The sequence below is a fragment of the Cicer arietinum genome, chromosome 6 (genome assembly GCF_000331145.2).
Source record: "Cicer arietinum cultivar CDC Frontier isolate Library 1 chromosome 6, Cicar.CDCFrontier_v2.0, whole genome shotgun sequence".
In the NCBI taxonomy this organism is placed as follows: Eukaryota; Viridiplantae; Streptophyta; class Magnoliopsida; order Fabales; family Fabaceae; genus Cicer; species Cicer arietinum.
This window is the reverse complement of record NC_021165.2, coordinates 26218270-26235691: the sequence shown is the minus strand read 5'-3', so window position 1 is coordinate 26235691 and position 17422 is coordinate 26218270. Positions and strand designations below refer to the sequence as shown.

Sequence of the window (17422 nt, the reverse complement as noted above, 5' to 3'; positions counted from 1 at the left end):
GTGGTATATACTCTTAGAAAAAAAAAAAAAAAAGAAGCATGCAGTGAAACTAAGCACATTAAATATAGAAAAAGAAAAGTGTCAAGAGTGTTCGAATCTACTCCTCAAAATACTAATGTCTTTATAATTATTATTATTATTTGAGTTGGTTACGTTAATACTCCTCTCTTTGTGTATATACTTATATACAAAAATATTCCTCATGTATAAATCTTAAGTATAGGTCAATAAAGTTTTCAAAGAAACTAGCTAAATGAATTATTCATAAAATAAGAAGAAAAAAAGTAACTAACATTAATAAAAACAAACACATGAGATTGTATTACATAAATCAACATTTAAGAACTTTCTATATGTAACCCTCTCCCTTGGTATAATTTATTGCAAAGAGCCCCTCAATCAAGCAAATCACATGGCATGTTTCTATGTCATCTAATCAAACGGCCATGATCAAATCTAAAAAAATCACAAAGAAGCATAAATCGTTGGATGTGTCCCATATCTAACTTATTATGGTGCTGGCTTTTGTTGGGGGTTTTAGGAGGAGACAACTTTTGTCCCCACAATTGTTTCTCATGTGACCGACCATTTCCTCTTACTTGACCTAGCTGTCATTGCTCCCACTAAGTCCTTTTCCATTCATGTTTAATGTTATATATATACCATAGCTAAACCCTTATTTTCTTCCATGTTTAAAAAAATATTGATCCTTCATAAAATATATTCCAAATTAAAATGGCAAGAGAAGGTCTTGGATTTGAAATAACCGAGCTAAGGTTGGGTTTGCCGGGCGGCGAGCCGCCAAGCGTAGTGAAGAATGAGAAGAAGAGGATGTTTTCCGAAATCAACGGTGAAGGAGATGAAAATGAATGTTCGGGTGATCGGAAAATCGATAAGAAGAATCAAGTAGTAGGGTGGCCTCCGGTGTGTTCGTATCGAAAGAAGAATACTATGAATGAAGGTTCAAAAATGTACATGAAGGTTAGTATGGATGGAGCTCCTTTCTTGCGTAAGATTGATCTTGGTATGCATAAGGGATACTTGGAGTTAGCTTTGGCTTTAGAGAAGCTCTTTGATTGTTGTGGAATTGGTGAGTGTTACATTTTTCATGTTTATTTGTTTCTTCTTCTATTGTTCTATATTCAAATTAACCTTTCTTATTATTTGTGGCATGATTTTTTTATGTTAGCTATAGGGTAAATATGCATGATTTAGAATATTACATGCAAATATAGGGTATAATTCAATTAAGCAAAAAATATATAACATCAAATTCTATATGTTGTGCTCATTTTTCTAGTCCTTTTAATTTCTAGTATGCAAGGCTAATTTTCAATCTAAGTCAATTTGTGTTTTTTGATATTTCAAAAATTACTATTAAAATACAACTACAATTACAGTTGCAAGTTAGTAGATAGAAAATTTTGACATTTGTGGTTGCCAATGTTATTTTTATTTTAAATTTTACTAGTTTGAATATAATATTAGTTTGTATTTGCATATGCTTTAATTTACGCAGAAGAAAATGAATTCAAAAACTTCCCTCCACATTCCATCATAAAATGTTTTCAGTACTTCCATTGTAATCTAAACATACAAAACAAACTAATAAGTTGTCCATAAAATGTTAGTTTAGTTGTAAAAAATTTGCATTGTAATTAAGAAATATAATTCAAATTTTACATCAAACAGTTGTAAAATAGTCATCAGTGTCACTTTAATTAATAATTATTAATAATAATTTTTCCCTTCACAATTTTAAAAAAAACTAGTATGATGCTTTAATAGTTTCCAACGTTCAACCTTGACCTTAGATAGTAAACAAGACGTACGTGCATGACATAGCTAGGTTTAATTGGCTGCATAGGGGCTAGCTTAGTCTATAGCAAGTTAATTTTTTATAGAAATATCTTTTTAAAAGCTAAAAAATTTATTGAAGATAAAAAGTAAATGAATAGATATATTATATAGAGCAACATAAGGATTATGAATAATCTTTAATATTTATAAAAGGTCCTTGAAAAGAGTATACAGTGGGAGACCAAAGTAGAATGTAAAATAATAATTAGACATTCTCCTTATTATGTGATGGCGTGCAGCTATTGTACGTATAAAGTTGATCACTGCCTCTTAATGACAAATAATTAAGCACAAGATTTATGCTACATAAAGATTAATTAATCCTAAACACTTGATTATAATCAAACCCCTTTATAAAAAAGATGGGAACAAGCCAACAAAAGGCAAAAATTAATTAATACGAGTGTTGAAAATTATTATGATTTTTTTTTACATTATTGAAAAATAATATTTGTTCACTAATTAAAATTTGTTGGCAGAAGAGGCATTGAAGGATGGGGACAATTGTGAACACGTTCCAATTTATGAAGACAAAGATGGTGACTGGATGCTGGTTGGAGATGTCCCTTGGGAGTAAGTCCTTATTACCCTTTCCTAGCACATTCTACTTTATTATATTAATTAGTTAATTATTTAATAAGATAAATTTTTCTATTATTTTATATATATATATATATATATATATATATATATATAGAAAAATAGAGTAATTTGTCTATTGTTGCTTAAAATACATATTTAACCCTAAAAAAATGTGCGTTTAGCTATCACTGTCTAGTTAAAGTTTAAAGAGACAAAAAATTAAAATAAAATAGATCTATAATTTTATTGTATGACAAATAATTAAGCACAAGATTTATGCTACATAAAGATTAATTAATCCTAAACACTTGATTATAATCAAACCCCTTTATAAAAAAGATGGGAACAAGCCAACAAAAGGCAAAAATTAATTAATACGAGTGTTGAAAATTATTATGATTTTTTTTTACATTATTGAAAAATAATATTTGTTCACTAATTAAAATTTGTTGGCAGAAGAGGCATTGAAGGATGGGGACAATTGTGAACACGTTCCAATTTATGAAGACAAAGATGGTGACTGGATGCTGGTTGGAGATGTCCCTTGGGAGTAAGTCCTTATTACCCTTTCCTAGCACATTCTACTTTATTATATTAATTAGTTAATTATTTAATAAGATAAATTTTTCTATTATTTTATATATATATATATATATATATATATATATATATAGAAAAATAGAGTAATTTGTCTATTGTTGCTTAAAATACATATTTAACCCTAAAAAAATGTGCGTTTAGCTATCACTGTCTAGTTAAAGTTTAAAGAGACAAAAAATTAAAATAAAATAGATCTATAATTTTATTGTTAAATAATGATAAAATTGAAATCGATTTATTTTTAGATATTTAATGAATGTCATTGACTTAATTCTTTAGTAGTTAATTTATGTTGTGATTGTAAATTTATTGAATTTAATTGTACATATGGTGTGTGTCTAATATAGATCTTTCAAAAAATGATATAGAGATAAATCCTTACTATTTGGACTAGAGTTATATTAGACATTCTTGTACATATATAAGTTTAGTTCTTAAAAGTTTTTTTTAGTAATTAATTATATTTAATTTTGGACTGAATATAATTTTCTTAATCAAACTTAGATGAAGTTTAATATTCATAACATCCAACTAGCTCATAGTTAGTTCAATATAACATAAGCAAAAATTTAAAAGTAATATTATTAATAAAATATAAAGCAATACTATATATATTGCGGATTCTTTGGTTTAGACAAAAACGATCGTGTAAGATACGAGTCAAGTAAACAATAAATATGTTTGTCCTTCATCATGTTTTGCTGAACCAAGTCACCTAGCAAACAATTTATAGTGCATCATTTATCAAAATAAAATTATAGTGCATCCACTACCAACTTTAGATTCCATATTTGAAAACAATATTTGCTACGCAAATTTCGTTTACTTGTTTAGCTACTTCGATAAAAAATTTAAAAAGTGAAAATCAACATTATTTTGGGATATACATTTCTCAAGTAAGAATAATTTTAATATGATAATTAATCATACAACTACATAAACGATTATGGTTAAAAATACCATATAATTATTTAAAAACATTAAATAACTTTTAATTTTAATTATAATTATTTATGATTTAATTAAAAATTAAAATCCATTTCTCTCATACTCACGTTATAAAATTATATCATTTAATATATATGTATATATATATATAAAGTCTTGCTAACTAAGAATACTTGTTTGAATAAAAAAAAAAAACCACAATTTTAGGTTGTAAGTATACTAATTTGAAATGTTAAATTTGTATATTTAAATAACTAGCATTTGCCATATATAGTATATATTTATATGTTGGACCCCATATAGCCGACATGCGTGAATCCCTCGTCATAATGTGTTGAGCACATCAATTGGGAAGAGAAACAATCAATGTCATGGCCTACCCTATAAAAGGCAAAGCCATTATTGTGTTTGAAGGAAACATCAAAATATGGACGGAAATAAAGTTTGCAATTAATTAATTCTTAGAAAATAATTACAAATGTATGTCCATATATGAAATACTAGGACATGAATTTAAAAAAAAAAAGTTAACAAATAAATAAATAAATGACAATCATTTCATTCTAAAACATTGGTGACTTATAACTTTTGCATATAATTTCTAAAATATTATTTAATTAATGTATATTTATACTAAATATAAGAAAATTATATTTTTTAATAGTTAAAAAGTATTAATTATATTTTGGGCTTCTAAAACTTATAATTAAATTTTAGAAAAAAATAAAATGCTAACATTACTAAAGATTTACAATGGCAAGAGTAAATCAAAACTCTAGTAGTAATTAATTAATTTGTACTTTTTGTAGTGTAATTAAAAATTTATAGCTAGATGGGAAAAATATGTTAATCATGTGATTGTTTAACAGGATGTTTGTTGAGTCATGCAAGAGGCTGAGGATTATGAAGAGATCAGATGCTAAGGGCTTTGGTCTTCAACAAAAAAGGATTCATGTAGAAGCCATGGCTAAGTGAAATATGTGTTATAGGCTTTTAATCAATTATTGTCAATGCAAGTTCGATGAAACATCAATTTGAGTTTATGTTGTTCTTTTATTATATTTGAGGAACCATTCCTTTATACTATAGTTTGATATATGAATGAAACTAGGCTTCCAACATTCTGTTTAAGTTGATATATATATGAGTGCGATGTAACCTATTTAATCAAATGGGAAATTTCATCGTTTTAGATTTAATGTTTTGTCATATTTGCTATTTTTTTTTTCTTTCAAAGACATGTAAATATTAGATCGAAAAAATATATTTTTGTGTATAAAAAAATATATTAGATCAAAAGGCAATAATTAAGATGTGCATCAATAATACCAAGATCCTTGGCCAATAATACACATTGCTAACACAAATCAAACAAAGCAAAAAAGTTATAAAACTCACCTAGGGTCATTAAGGTGCTATGCCCACCACATTGAAGCAACATGAAGGTAACGGCCCTTACATGAATAATGTTAAGGCCACCCCCACACCTATACTTTTATCTCTACATTTTCAATAAAAATACAAATATAACTTTTTGACACTAAAAATTGACAATTTAAAATTTTCTTTTTTCTTTACAAAAATTTGAAACCTTGAAAAAGTAAGTTTAAGAGAGTTTCAAAATTTTATATATATTAAAATACTCGATATACAAAATTATATACTGATTATTTTGAATTTAAAATAATCAATACATAATTTTTTTTTTAAAATGCAATACTTGGTATCTTTATAATATTAAATATTTGTTTTTTTTTTATAAGTCGGTATTCAAAAGTACATACCAAATATTTTGAAAACTAAAAACTCGTATGTTAATATTATATTGAATATGTTGATTTTGAAATATCCGGTATCCGTTTTGACATATCGAATTTTTTTGTTTTTTTGAAATAGTCGGAACCCATTTTATAAATTTTCTCTCTCTATATTTTAATTTATATTTGTTTTTTATTTAGTGGTCTGGACTAGAGGTTGAGATGGTTCAATTATTTATTCGGGGAGGAAAGAGTTCGAATTCGACCTACTACATCTACGAGCAGGGTCAGGAGGAGTCGAAGCATGGCTTCTCAAGAGGACCATATGACACATCCTTGTTGAGATCATATGAGCACCATGTTGCTAATAGATAATGACTAAGAAAGGTAATTGGTTTAATCATTATTTATCTACATAATTATTTATTAATGTATCATTGAAGTATTTATTATGTTGTATTATATATGCACAACTACGGTGCTTTGAAGGTGGTAAAATATGGTTTTAAAATTAAGAAGTTTAAGCTTAAATTTGGAGTTGTGGATTGAATACTCCTTGACAATGGTTAACAGCAATCTTGTATCAACATTCGACGAAAAATGGCATAGTGAGACTAACTCGTTTCACTTGCCTTTTGGAGAAATGATTGTCACTTTAGATGATGTGGGAGTCAAGTTGGACATTCATATCACCGGTCATTTCTTCTCTTCATCTATTGATATGAATGTTTATATGGCTATAGCGGCAAAAGTGGAATTATTATGGGTGTCGTATGGAGATGCACTCGCACATACTCAATCCACTAGGGGTACTCATTTCAAATTGAATTGGTTGAATGATTAGATTTTTCCAAAAAATATGAGGAGAGGAAAATATCAAGAGACTACGAGAGCCTACTTTTCAAATTTGGTTGGGTACTCTATTCTAGTTGATAAAATTCATACTCTAGTGGAAGAAAAATATTGATTTTTAATGTATGATATGGTGAACTGCGACAATTGGGGAATGAGCCTAACTGCTTTGAGTGTGTTGTATGACTACCTTGGTGATGTAAGCAGATATAATATCAGACATATTGAAGGATATATGACCCTTTTATAAGTATTTTATTTTAATTTTGTGTTCATATTAGTTGTTGTACTTATACTTTTAATTTTGGATACTTTCCTAACTTTTGAAATGATTGATTTGTCGTGCCTTGAGCCATGTCAACATGCTCAAATTGAAGGATCATGATGGAAGTCATATTCCTTCAACTTCTTTCTATTCTTAAATGCACCTTTGGTTTTAATGTTATCATGCGGTGGACACATTGAAGTTTTATTTGGAAATAAAAGTTCATATACCTTACTCATCAATGTCATTTTTCCAATAACATCTAGTGATTGAAACTGTTTCCACAATGGATCCATTTCAATTGACATTTCCAACTCTAATATGGGCTCTTCTTAAAGATTAGCCTCGATGGATAGTTTTCTCCAATGATTATGAATTATGTCCAATGAGATATAAATGTGTTCAATTTTATAATATATAACTCACAAGCAAAAGGTAATCTATGTGTTATTCTTATTGCACAACCACATGCCGCTTTGTTAGTGCTGACCTATTTTAGATACAAACTCATGCAATCTCTTCAAAATTAGATTAATGTGTATGTGCTACACATACTGATACTTTTCTAAAACGAGGCTCTAACATTATCTAGTTGTAACTTCAACATGCTATTAGCAACATCCCAACTTCTACATAAGTCTTCTTTATTAATTTGCAACATTCTTTTTTAATCTCCAATGTAGTGATTCAACTCTATACACAAATATAAAACACCTAAAAGTTAAAAAAAAACTAATTTAAAAAATAAATGACATTAAGTTAGAAACTTTACAGTGTACTTCATGTTGGTTGTTTTGTTTCCTAAATGCATAACACAATTTGCCAAACCACAATAAACTTTTTTTGATAGGAGTTAACCATGTATCTTTAACATAGGCAACAAAGATGATAATATTAGCAGATACTAGTTCAAAGTGCTGCAAGTGTTGTTGGTAATGCATCATGCTAAAAGAACATTCAATCTTATTCCACAAATTTATTATCGTCTGTTTTCTTTCCTTCATCACACACTGCTTGCATTTATCACTAACACTTTTGTTAACATGAAAGCGACATATCAAATTCATCAATGATGGAAATACTACCTCAAACATATTCATCATGGCAAGATGTATGTCAGTCAAAGTCTCTTTTGAAATTAAGCTTTGTTTCAAAAATAAAGTTTTTAACTTGTCTAACGCCCTATAAAAGTTATATTGCTTCTTATATTCCAAATAAGCAAATAGTACATAATGTGTTAACTCTATTTAGGTGACATATGCAATTTCAAGCAATGAGATCTTGTATTTTTTAATTTTATATGTATTGTTCATGATTAGTACATTAGGAAACAAACTCAACAACTTGATAAAATCAATATGAGTCCAAAAAATATCTCTAACAACATCTAAGTTTTCATGTCTTTTATACCAGCGCACATATTTCTCATCATTTATTAACTTCAATATTGTTGCATCTCAGTTCTAGGACCTTTTAAATTCGATCGATACACATTTCTTTGCTTAATAATTTGGGTGACACATGTGGGATTATCCTTGTTTTGGTCTTTTAATGCACTCAATATGTGTCTCGGTGCAAGTCGATATTTTGTCATGTCATTGATAAATTTTTGCTCATCTTCAATTAAAAGTCTCACATATGTATGACCTTTTAAAGTGTTCGTTAATTGATGATTGTAAAACCTACAACGAACACTAAATGTTCATATATCACCAACTTTCAATGGTACCGCTCGTAACTTTGAAAGTTGTTAATGCTGATGTATTTGGTTCTTTCGTACAACTTCAACCTTTTTCACAATCCAAAATTAGTTTTGTACTCCTTCCTTTTTGTCATATAATTTTTAATTGCATATTTATATCATAAAATCCACAGTTATATATTATCTATTATCGCATAGATATGTCTATAAAATTTGACATAAATGTAAAAATTTATAATGTCAATGAGATATATCAAAATTAACTTGTTTAATAAAAATTTATAAGTTAATGAAAAAAATAAGATAAACACAAAGTTCGTGGAAAGAAAGATTGACAAGAAAGTAATGTGGGATAACAATCTTCCATGTAAGAAAAACTTTTAATGTTCAATGATGATTTAGATGAGATCATCACATCAGCAGTTGGATTTGGCCAAAACATGAAAGAAAAGTTAAGAAAATGTTGAGAAAGCAGATCCAAGTAATCCCTTTGATGTTTTACATAATTTCACTCTTGTTGGAAGCCTATCTTAAAACAATCTCCATCCAAAAATACAGATTTTTTATGGCATTGAAGTTAACTAAAAACACTTCACAGCCGTTAATAATTCCAAGATATCCCTCTTCTTTTGGGAGACAAATCTTTTCCCAACTAACCCAGTTGATCTTTTTATGTTCCAATCCTCCAACCCAGAGAAACCTTATGTAAATTTTGGTTAGTTTGCTTAAAATCTTCTTCAATTGGCCTTATAAAATGAAAAATAGAATAATTTTGATGCTCCATAAATTATCTAATGTTCCTTCTCATAAAAATTTGATATCATCCATGTATTGAAGTATATATAACCACTAAACTACTGTATCTAATATATTTAACTCTTAATTTTTTAGTTTATACTTATTTAACCACAAAACTACTATTTATTAGATTAATATAGATAAGTGTGTTGAGGGAGGTATGTATCATAGGCAGGGGGTGTTCACAAAAACCAAAAATTGAACCAAATTGTAGAACTAAACTGAACCAAACTGATTTATAAAAATTGAGAATCAAACTATTTTTGAACTGACTTTTTAAAACTAAAACTGAATCGAATCAGTTTTCTGTTTAAAAAATCGAACCAATTTTTAATTCGAAAAAATTAAATTGAATCAGTTTTCAGGTCGAAAAAACTAGAATCAAATTTATTTTTTTAGAAGTAATTAGGGGTAATTATGTACAATTTGATCAATATGAACAAAAAAACTAAGTTAAACCGGTTATGTTCGGTTCAAAGCAATAAATTGGTTCACCAGTTAATAAAATAGTTCAGTTCGGTTTTTTGAATTGAAAATTGGTTCAATTCAGATTTTTCAAACTGAAAATCAGTCCAGTTCAATTTTTTCAAACTGAAAACCGATTCGGTTCAGTTTTCAAACAATTCTAATTCAGAACTTAACTTTGTCCACCCCGATTCATACGTGAACGCCCATATTAGAATGGAAATTAAGTATAGCATCGTATATAGGGTTCTACAAATTTTAAGTTGTACTATATGCCTAGACAACGAAAAATATGGTATCATAGAAAGTTGAGTATCTTCAACATTCTATCAATACAGTGTATCATATAAAAATTTTAGTTAATAAAAATGCCTTAAAATAATTTAGAAGATAAAAAGTCTAATAATCTAATACTTTCAAAACTAAAACAAATAAAATTTTATTTAATATTAATATTATTTCGACGAATATTATATCAATTGTTTTTATTATCAATGGAAAATGAAATGTGAATTATACAAAATTAAGTATTAATAAATATTTTTATATTTTAAAGTGTTTAAAAAGTAATTTTTAATAATTTTACATAAAAAAATATTATAAATTTTAAAATACTTCATATTAAAATTTGTCTTAAATCTTCATATATATTAAGTCGGAGAATGGATTTTTTGGTGTTGAAAAAATATAAAGGAATAATGTGTTGATATATACCATTCATTTAATGCCTTGCATAAGAGAGAAATTAGATGTAAACATAAAATTAGAAAAATGAAATAATATGATTAACACATTACTACATGAGGAGATTAATTTCTGTTGAGTCAGCTCCACCATAAACTAATAAGATTCGACGACATACAAATTTATTGTAGTGACTGGACTAATATAGAAACGTCAATTGGATTTTTATCAATTCATTATGTGTTGGTCTTAGAGGAAGTTGTGAGTAATTCCCTTGTTCATGAGGACAGTGACTGGACTTAATTATGTGGCCCCTATGATATATAAATATAAGTATTGTATCGGATACTGGTACGGATATGAATATGAGATATAATATTTTTTAAAAAAATAAAGGTATATCTATGTTAATAAAAAATATAATTTATCAATACAATTTAATTAATAAAGTTAAATTATTTAATTCACAATATAAAATTACAGTAAAAATTTAAAACTCATAAATGTGTCAATTATATCAACAAATAAATTTAACTGCACAAAATAATATTATATAAATATATAAAAAAGTCATCGATTTTTACTAACAGTAAAATATTAAAGATAAACAGTATCCACGAATACCGTTACCACTACTACTAGTGTGGCCCACTAATACTACAAGAAAATAAAGAATTACGATACAAGATTTGCTTTAAGTTATACTCCAAAACTTTTTTCTCACCTTTCTCGCTCATACTTATGTCATGTGTTATGCGATTGCACACATCAAATTCTAAAAAATCCAAATTCTCATATCATTCCAATTTCTCTCCAAATTTATGATGCACAATATGCTTTCACCCATTGAAAAACCTTAATGTTACCACACTTCAAAGTTTGTTGAACTTAACAAATTATAGAATTTATATGTATCAATTTATATTTATACATTACTTGAATCAAATATTTTTGTTTATTTTTATCATTTAATAAAATGAAAATACAAACAAACTCTGTAAGTTGTATCTAACCCTGCCTTTGCAAAAAAAGAAATTGAATAGTCTACTCTGTTTGTGAAAGAAACTAACACCTAGTGTCTTGCTTCATGTGATAAAAAATAACACTTAGTTCCTTGCTTAATGTGATAAAACTGACACCTAGTTTCTTGTCTAATGTGATACCTATACCTATCGTTGAGATAGGAACACATCAAGCAAGTTCCGATTTAATAAGATTTCAATTTTAAACAAATAAAAAGATATCACTCTTAAGCATGAATTCAGAAATTTTATCAAACAACCAACAAGTAAACGACATCATTTTTAAAAGGTGAAATCAAAATTTCAGCAAACGAACAACAAAATGAAAGTGTCATATTAAAGAGATAAAGAACGAAATAAACGTAATAGATGTGGATTTGTGTATAACAGCGAAGAAGAAGGCAACAATGGCGTAATGGTGGTCGTTAAAAAAAACTATACTCCTTGTTTTTTTCTTTTAATTTTGAAATATGTAGTTTGGGAGATGAAATTGGATTGTTGTTTCCTCTCTCTTCAACTTCATCTTTTTTCAAGAATCTCCTCTTTTTGTTCCTCACTTTTTATCAAAGAAAAAAAAAACTCTATATTTTCTATTCTTCTTTATTTTTTATTTTTCAGCCAAATTTTCTTCGCAATCCCCCCTCATCCTTTTTTTTTGAACCCAATGAAGATCTATTGCTTTCTTGCTATGTCTTTGTGCTTCTCCATTGATTTCCTTCTTTATGTTTTATTTCCTTTGTTCATAATTTGATTTCTTCTGCCTGTCTGATGCATTCACATTTTTAAGAAATCTGTTTTTATCCGAGTGTGTTAATCCTCTGTTTATATTTGAGAAATAAAGCAAGTTTTGGATGAGCTAAGATTTTTCTCTATATGTGTATCTGATTATACATAATGATGTCTTCATGTTTCTGCTTTAAACTCAAAGTTTTGTCTTATTCTCTCTACATAATAACAATAAGAGAGGACAATAGGAATTTTTATTTAATTTAATTTAATTTAATTAATTATATATATCATTGTGTATTATGCTCTAATGTTATTATAATTGTGGTTTTAAGAGATGATGAAAAAAAGAAAATGAGCATCATTTATTAATTTTAGCTATTATTTTTTTTTTTTTGTATTAATGATTATAAAGATAGAAATATAAATCTTTATATTTTTATTTTTATTTGATATATTCTTTTATTTCATAGCAGTTGGACAAAATTGAGTACTACTGACTCATATATAAGTCTGTGGACAATCTCATTTTGGTACTCAATTCAATAGTAGATATTTATTACTTTTCATTGATTTTCCAGGATACCCTATCACCATTTAGTTGGTATTATGTCAAACTAAGTCTTGTATTTGTAAACACATTAGGTAGTGTTGGATTTTTGTAGAACATTCACTTTACGTACTCATGACTTTTGAATTCATTTGCCTATTAGTATTCTTCTATACATATTTAAAAAAATCTAGTTTGAATTTCTCATTCTTTATGTTTGTTCTTATAATTTGTATTGACTAATTTAAGATATTTTAAGGGCATTTTGGAAAGAATGGGATTGATCTTGTTTATAAGAGGTTAAGGAACTGTCTTGTTTTTGTAAATAATGCAGTTTGGTAAGGTTGATATTTGATAGATCATTGGTTGCTAGTCATTCTTATATGCGTGAAGCAATTGTTGAAAGAAAATTTTGATCACATTGTTATCGATACCACAAGTTTTTAAATTGCATGCGTTTTTTTTTTTTCTTTCTAAAAAGAAATTACTTGTGTTGTTAAAAGAATTTGTGTACTAGGAGTTGAGATGTTAGAGACTAAATAATAGATGAAATTTACTCTTAACATTGTAGTAGCACTCTTAAATTTTTTTTTTTTCGGGACTTTAGATAATAAGTGAATAAAAGAAAAAAAATGATGTGACAATGTTAAAATAAGAATTCACTGAGAATGAAATTTACTTTGTTATAATTTATGGAATGTGATATTAATTTAAAGTTTTACCTTCCATTATTGGTCTAGGCATCTTAATGCGATGAAGTTCTCATTAACCTTAACTTTAGAGATTATGATTTTGCTTACATATTTCTTGTTGATATGATGATTGATGGTGTGCCAAGTGTTAGACACTAATACAACACAAACGCATGTAATAAATGAGATTATTCTACCTAAGTTTAATCGCTTTCAAATTTTGAGTATTTAATCATGTTTAAGTTTAATTAGTTTTATGTTAATATTACAATCTTATGTGTAAAAAGTGGGTTGAATTTGAGTTTAATATATACGTGAAGCGTCTAAGGCACTAAATGACCCATCAAAGTGTGGAGGCTAATTTGGGTCGGGTTCGGATCTAATGTGGATGATTCAGGGGGATAGTCAGTTAGGTTTGAGGCATGAATTGAAAAAAGGAGACGTCGTCGCTTTCACTGAAACCAACTGAGTACCTCGCCCTTGTTGGGGTTGATTGCAAGTCCCACATCCTTTAGTGTGGGAGAATAAGGAGAAGGCCAAAGCTATATATTGGGTTTTGGTCATTTGTTTTCAAATGCACCAGTCAGCAATAGCTCTTTAAGCTTGTATCTGACTTAGTTTAAATATTTGCTTTGTAAGAGTGTGGTTGTACTGGGGTGTCTGGTGTGAGTGAGAGAAGTCTACGTGTTATAACAATTTTCACATAGTGTTAACTCTCTGGTTGCCAGTTTAGGCAGCGGCCGTGGTTTTTTCTCCGGTTTTGGAGTTTCCACGTTATATTCTTGTGTTGTGATTGTGTCTTAATTCTTTTTAACTTATGCTATTTTTCCCAACAACTGGTATCAAGAGCCAGGTTCGGAGGTTCCGTAGGATAATTTTTCTTAGTATGCTCTGTGGTTGCAGCTTTGTCTGATCTTCCACATCAGAAAAGAATTATCCTTGGTATTGTTAGGGGAAAGGTGATACTGTGAAAGTGTTGTTTAGGGAGGTTCTGGCTAAGGAAAGACTTGGTATTTAAGTGTGTCTGTTGTGACCCACCTCCCTTTCCCTTTCCTGGGAACTTCCCTGGTGCACAGTTTACAGTCTGCGTGCAGCTGCTATGTCTTATTCAAGTGTTATGAAGTTTGACATAGAGAAGTTTGATGGAAGAATCAACTTTGGCTTGTGGAAAGTACAAGTCAAGGATGTGCATATACAATCAGGATTACACAAGGCGTTGAAAGGAAACACTTCCAACATGGAGGCCGACAAGTGGGAGGAACTAGATTTGAGAGCTGCAAGTGCAATTCGTCTGTGATTGGCAAAGAATGTTCTTGCGAATGTGCATAATCTGTCATCAGCCAAGCAACTCTGGGAGAAGCTTGAAGGATTATATCAAGCTAAGGGCATCTCAAATCGGTTGTTGTTGAAAGAGCAGTTCCACAATCTGCGCATGGATGAAGGTACGAAAATCTCTGATCATCTTAGTACTTTGAATAATATTGTCTCTGAGTTAGAAGCTATCAAAGTTGAGATTGATGATGAAGATAAAGCGTTAAGGCTCATTTTGTCCCTTCCACCTTCCTATGTTCATCTTAAACCTGTTCTGATGTATGGGAAGGAAAGTTTGAGTTTTGAAGAAGTTGCAACTAAAATTATTTCTGAAGAAAGGAGAATGAAAAATGATGAAAGCACTTCATCAAGCTCAATGTTGCCGACTAGAAGTGGGGCTAATGGGAAGAAGATACGTGCAAAGAATTTGGTGTGCTGGGAGTGTGGAAAGCCTGGGCATGTGAAGAGAAATTGTCCAGGTGAAGCAGTATCTGAAAAAGACTCTGAGACAAGTGCTGGCAAGGTCTCCCTTGTTTTGAGAGATGATGGTGATCTCATCTAGAAGATAAAGTTTGTCCTTATGGTATTTCCGCTATACCATAAAAAAGGACAAGTTATTGTTAGCGGATTCAGAACAACACACGGGCATTGGTTGGCATTGATGCAAGGTGTGTGGTGATGTGTCGATGGCTGAAGAACTTCCTGGAAGCCAACATGGGAGTTGCACCATAAATTTCAGCTTGGTTTCGACATGAGAAAATTCTTGGAATGGTTTAGTTCCAAGTGGAGAAAATTATTGGGATGGTTTAGTTCCAAGTGAAGTGTACTTTTGATGGTGGAGTACGATTGTCGGTAAGACAATGGAAGCGAAAGCTGTAACTCTTACAATCAAGGTGGAGATTGTTGGGGTTGATTGCAAGTCCCACATCCTTTAGTGTGGGAGAATAAGGAGAAAGCCAAGGCTATATATTGGGTTTTGGTCCTTTGTTTTCAAATGCACCAGTCAGCAATAGCTCTTTAAGCTTGTATCTGACTTAGTTTAAATATTTGCTTTGTAAGAGTGTGGTTGTATTGGGGTGTCTGGTGTGAGTGAGAGAAGTCTATGTGTTGTAACAATTTTCACATAGTGTTAATTCTCTGGTTGCCGGTTTAGGCAGCGGCCGTGGTTTTTTCTCCGGTTTTGGAGTTTCCACGTTATATTCTTGTGTTGTGATTGTGTCTTAATTCTTTTTAACTTATACTATTTTTCTCAACAGCCCTCCATGTGTTGGTCATCGGGAGTACGATGGAAATAAAGAAAGTTATTTTGAAAATCCATTCAAGTGGATTAGAACCGTCAAAACGAGGAATGCTGAGCTTAATGGAGGTGGATGGAAAAGGGAGGATTTCAATGGGAAAGTAAGCAAATCCTAGGGGTCCAAGGAGAGTGCGAAGCTCACAAATTTATGTGGTAATAGTGTCGAAAATATCTTGAATAATAGCTTGGAATTGTTTGGTTGTGAAGCATTTGTTAACAAATGCAAAAAGGTTAGCAAGGGAAGGTTTGGGAGGTAACACCATGGCAATGCAACAAGTGCACCAATTTATTATGTATTAGATTATGGTCCGCGCGCTGCGCGGATATTAATTAATTAATTTTATAAGTTTTATAAGTAATATTTTATGTATTATAAATATAGTTATCTTATAATATTAAATTATTGATTTGTAATAATTGAATATGATTAAGAAAATTAAAATGAAGAAAAATCATGTTTATCACAATCATCTAATTTAATTTTTTAAATAATTTGTAAAATTCGTATAATAACTTATTATATAGGATAATTGTTTGACTCATTGTACTTTAATTATTAATTTATTTTTCAACATATAATAGTACTTGTAGTTATTTGATAAAATAAAATGTAAAATACAAACCCAAAAATAAGATGTAAAAAATATTAATGTTGAATTATATTGTAGCGTAGCTAAATTTATTTGTTTTATTAGTATGATGTTTTAATTGCGAGCATGAGAAGTTGTTAAAAAAAAAAATTATTGAATATATTTCATCAAGAGTTTGTAAAAAAAAAAATAAGTTGGTGTGGCATTTGAAGTCTATTTTAAATATATATAATAAATAATAGATTTTAATAATTGGAAATTATTTTTTTAATAATTTTTTATAGATTCGTATTTTATGATTATTTTTAATGAATTTGAGTATTTTCTTTCAAATAGAATATATATTTTTACTTTATAAAATGTTACTACAAAAATGAATTGACATAAATTGAAAGTAACTATAAATGTCAATTTATTTTTCAACATATAATGATACTTGTATTTATTTGATAAAATAAAATGTAAAATACAAACCCAACAATAAGATGTAAAAATTTAAAAATATAATTGACTATTTAATATTTTTTATTTTAAAAAAATGTTAATATTGAATTATATTGTAGAACATATAATGATAATTTGTGTATTTTCTGTCAAATAGAATATATATTTTTATTTTATAAAATATTACTAAAAAAATGGATTGACATAAATTAAAAGTAACTATAAATGAATTGACATTAATGAGTAATTGAATTTTTAACGTATAAAATCATTACTC

The 17422-nt window shown here is 28.7% G+C and overlaps 1 protein-coding gene across 3 annotated transcripts; it reads left to right on the top strand.

Annotated features, from left to right (window-relative positions):
• Positions 1 to 625: 625 nt before the first annotated feature.
• LOC101489008 (auxin-induced protein IAA6) lies at positions 626 to 5189 on the top strand. 3 transcript variants are annotated; one of them, XM_012717591.3, is made up of 3 exons: positions 626 to 1090; positions 2343 to 2433; positions 4860 to 5189. In XM_012717591.3, the coding sequence occupies exons 1-3, from the start codon at positions 736 to 738 to the stop codon at positions 4963 to 4965; spliced, it is 552 nt and encodes a 183-aa protein (XP_012573045.1). In that variant the 5' UTR covers positions 626 to 735; the 3' UTR covers positions 4966 to 5189. The 3 variants fall into 3 exon arrangements, 2 of the variants coding, with proteins under 2 accessions (XP_012573045.1, XP_012573044.2); XM_012717590.3 differs by lacking the exon at positions 4860 to 5189 and having other exon boundaries at positions 663 to 1090; positions 2340 to 2479; XR_012163476.1 differs by lacking the exons at positions 626 to 1090; positions 2343 to 2433 and adding an exon at positions 2727 to 2992.
• Positions 5190 to 17422: the final 12233 nt, after the last annotated feature.

What these genes read in the sequence shown, in the direction of transcription:
- LOC101489008 (XM_012717591.3), top strand. Translation starts at nt 736, where the DNA reads ATGGCAAGAGAAGGTCTTGGATTTGAAATAACCGAGCTAAGGTTGGGT. An exon ending in CTTTGATTGTTGTGGAATTG is followed by an intron (nt 1,091 to 2,342) that starts GTGAGTGTTACA and finishes TGTTGGCAGAAG; the next exon opens with AGGCATTGAAGGATGGGGAC. An exon ending in GTTGGAGATGTCCCTTGGGA is followed by an intron (nt 2,434 to 4,859) that starts GTAAGTCCTTAT and finishes ATTGTTTAACAG; the next exon opens with GATGTTTGTTGAGTCATGCA.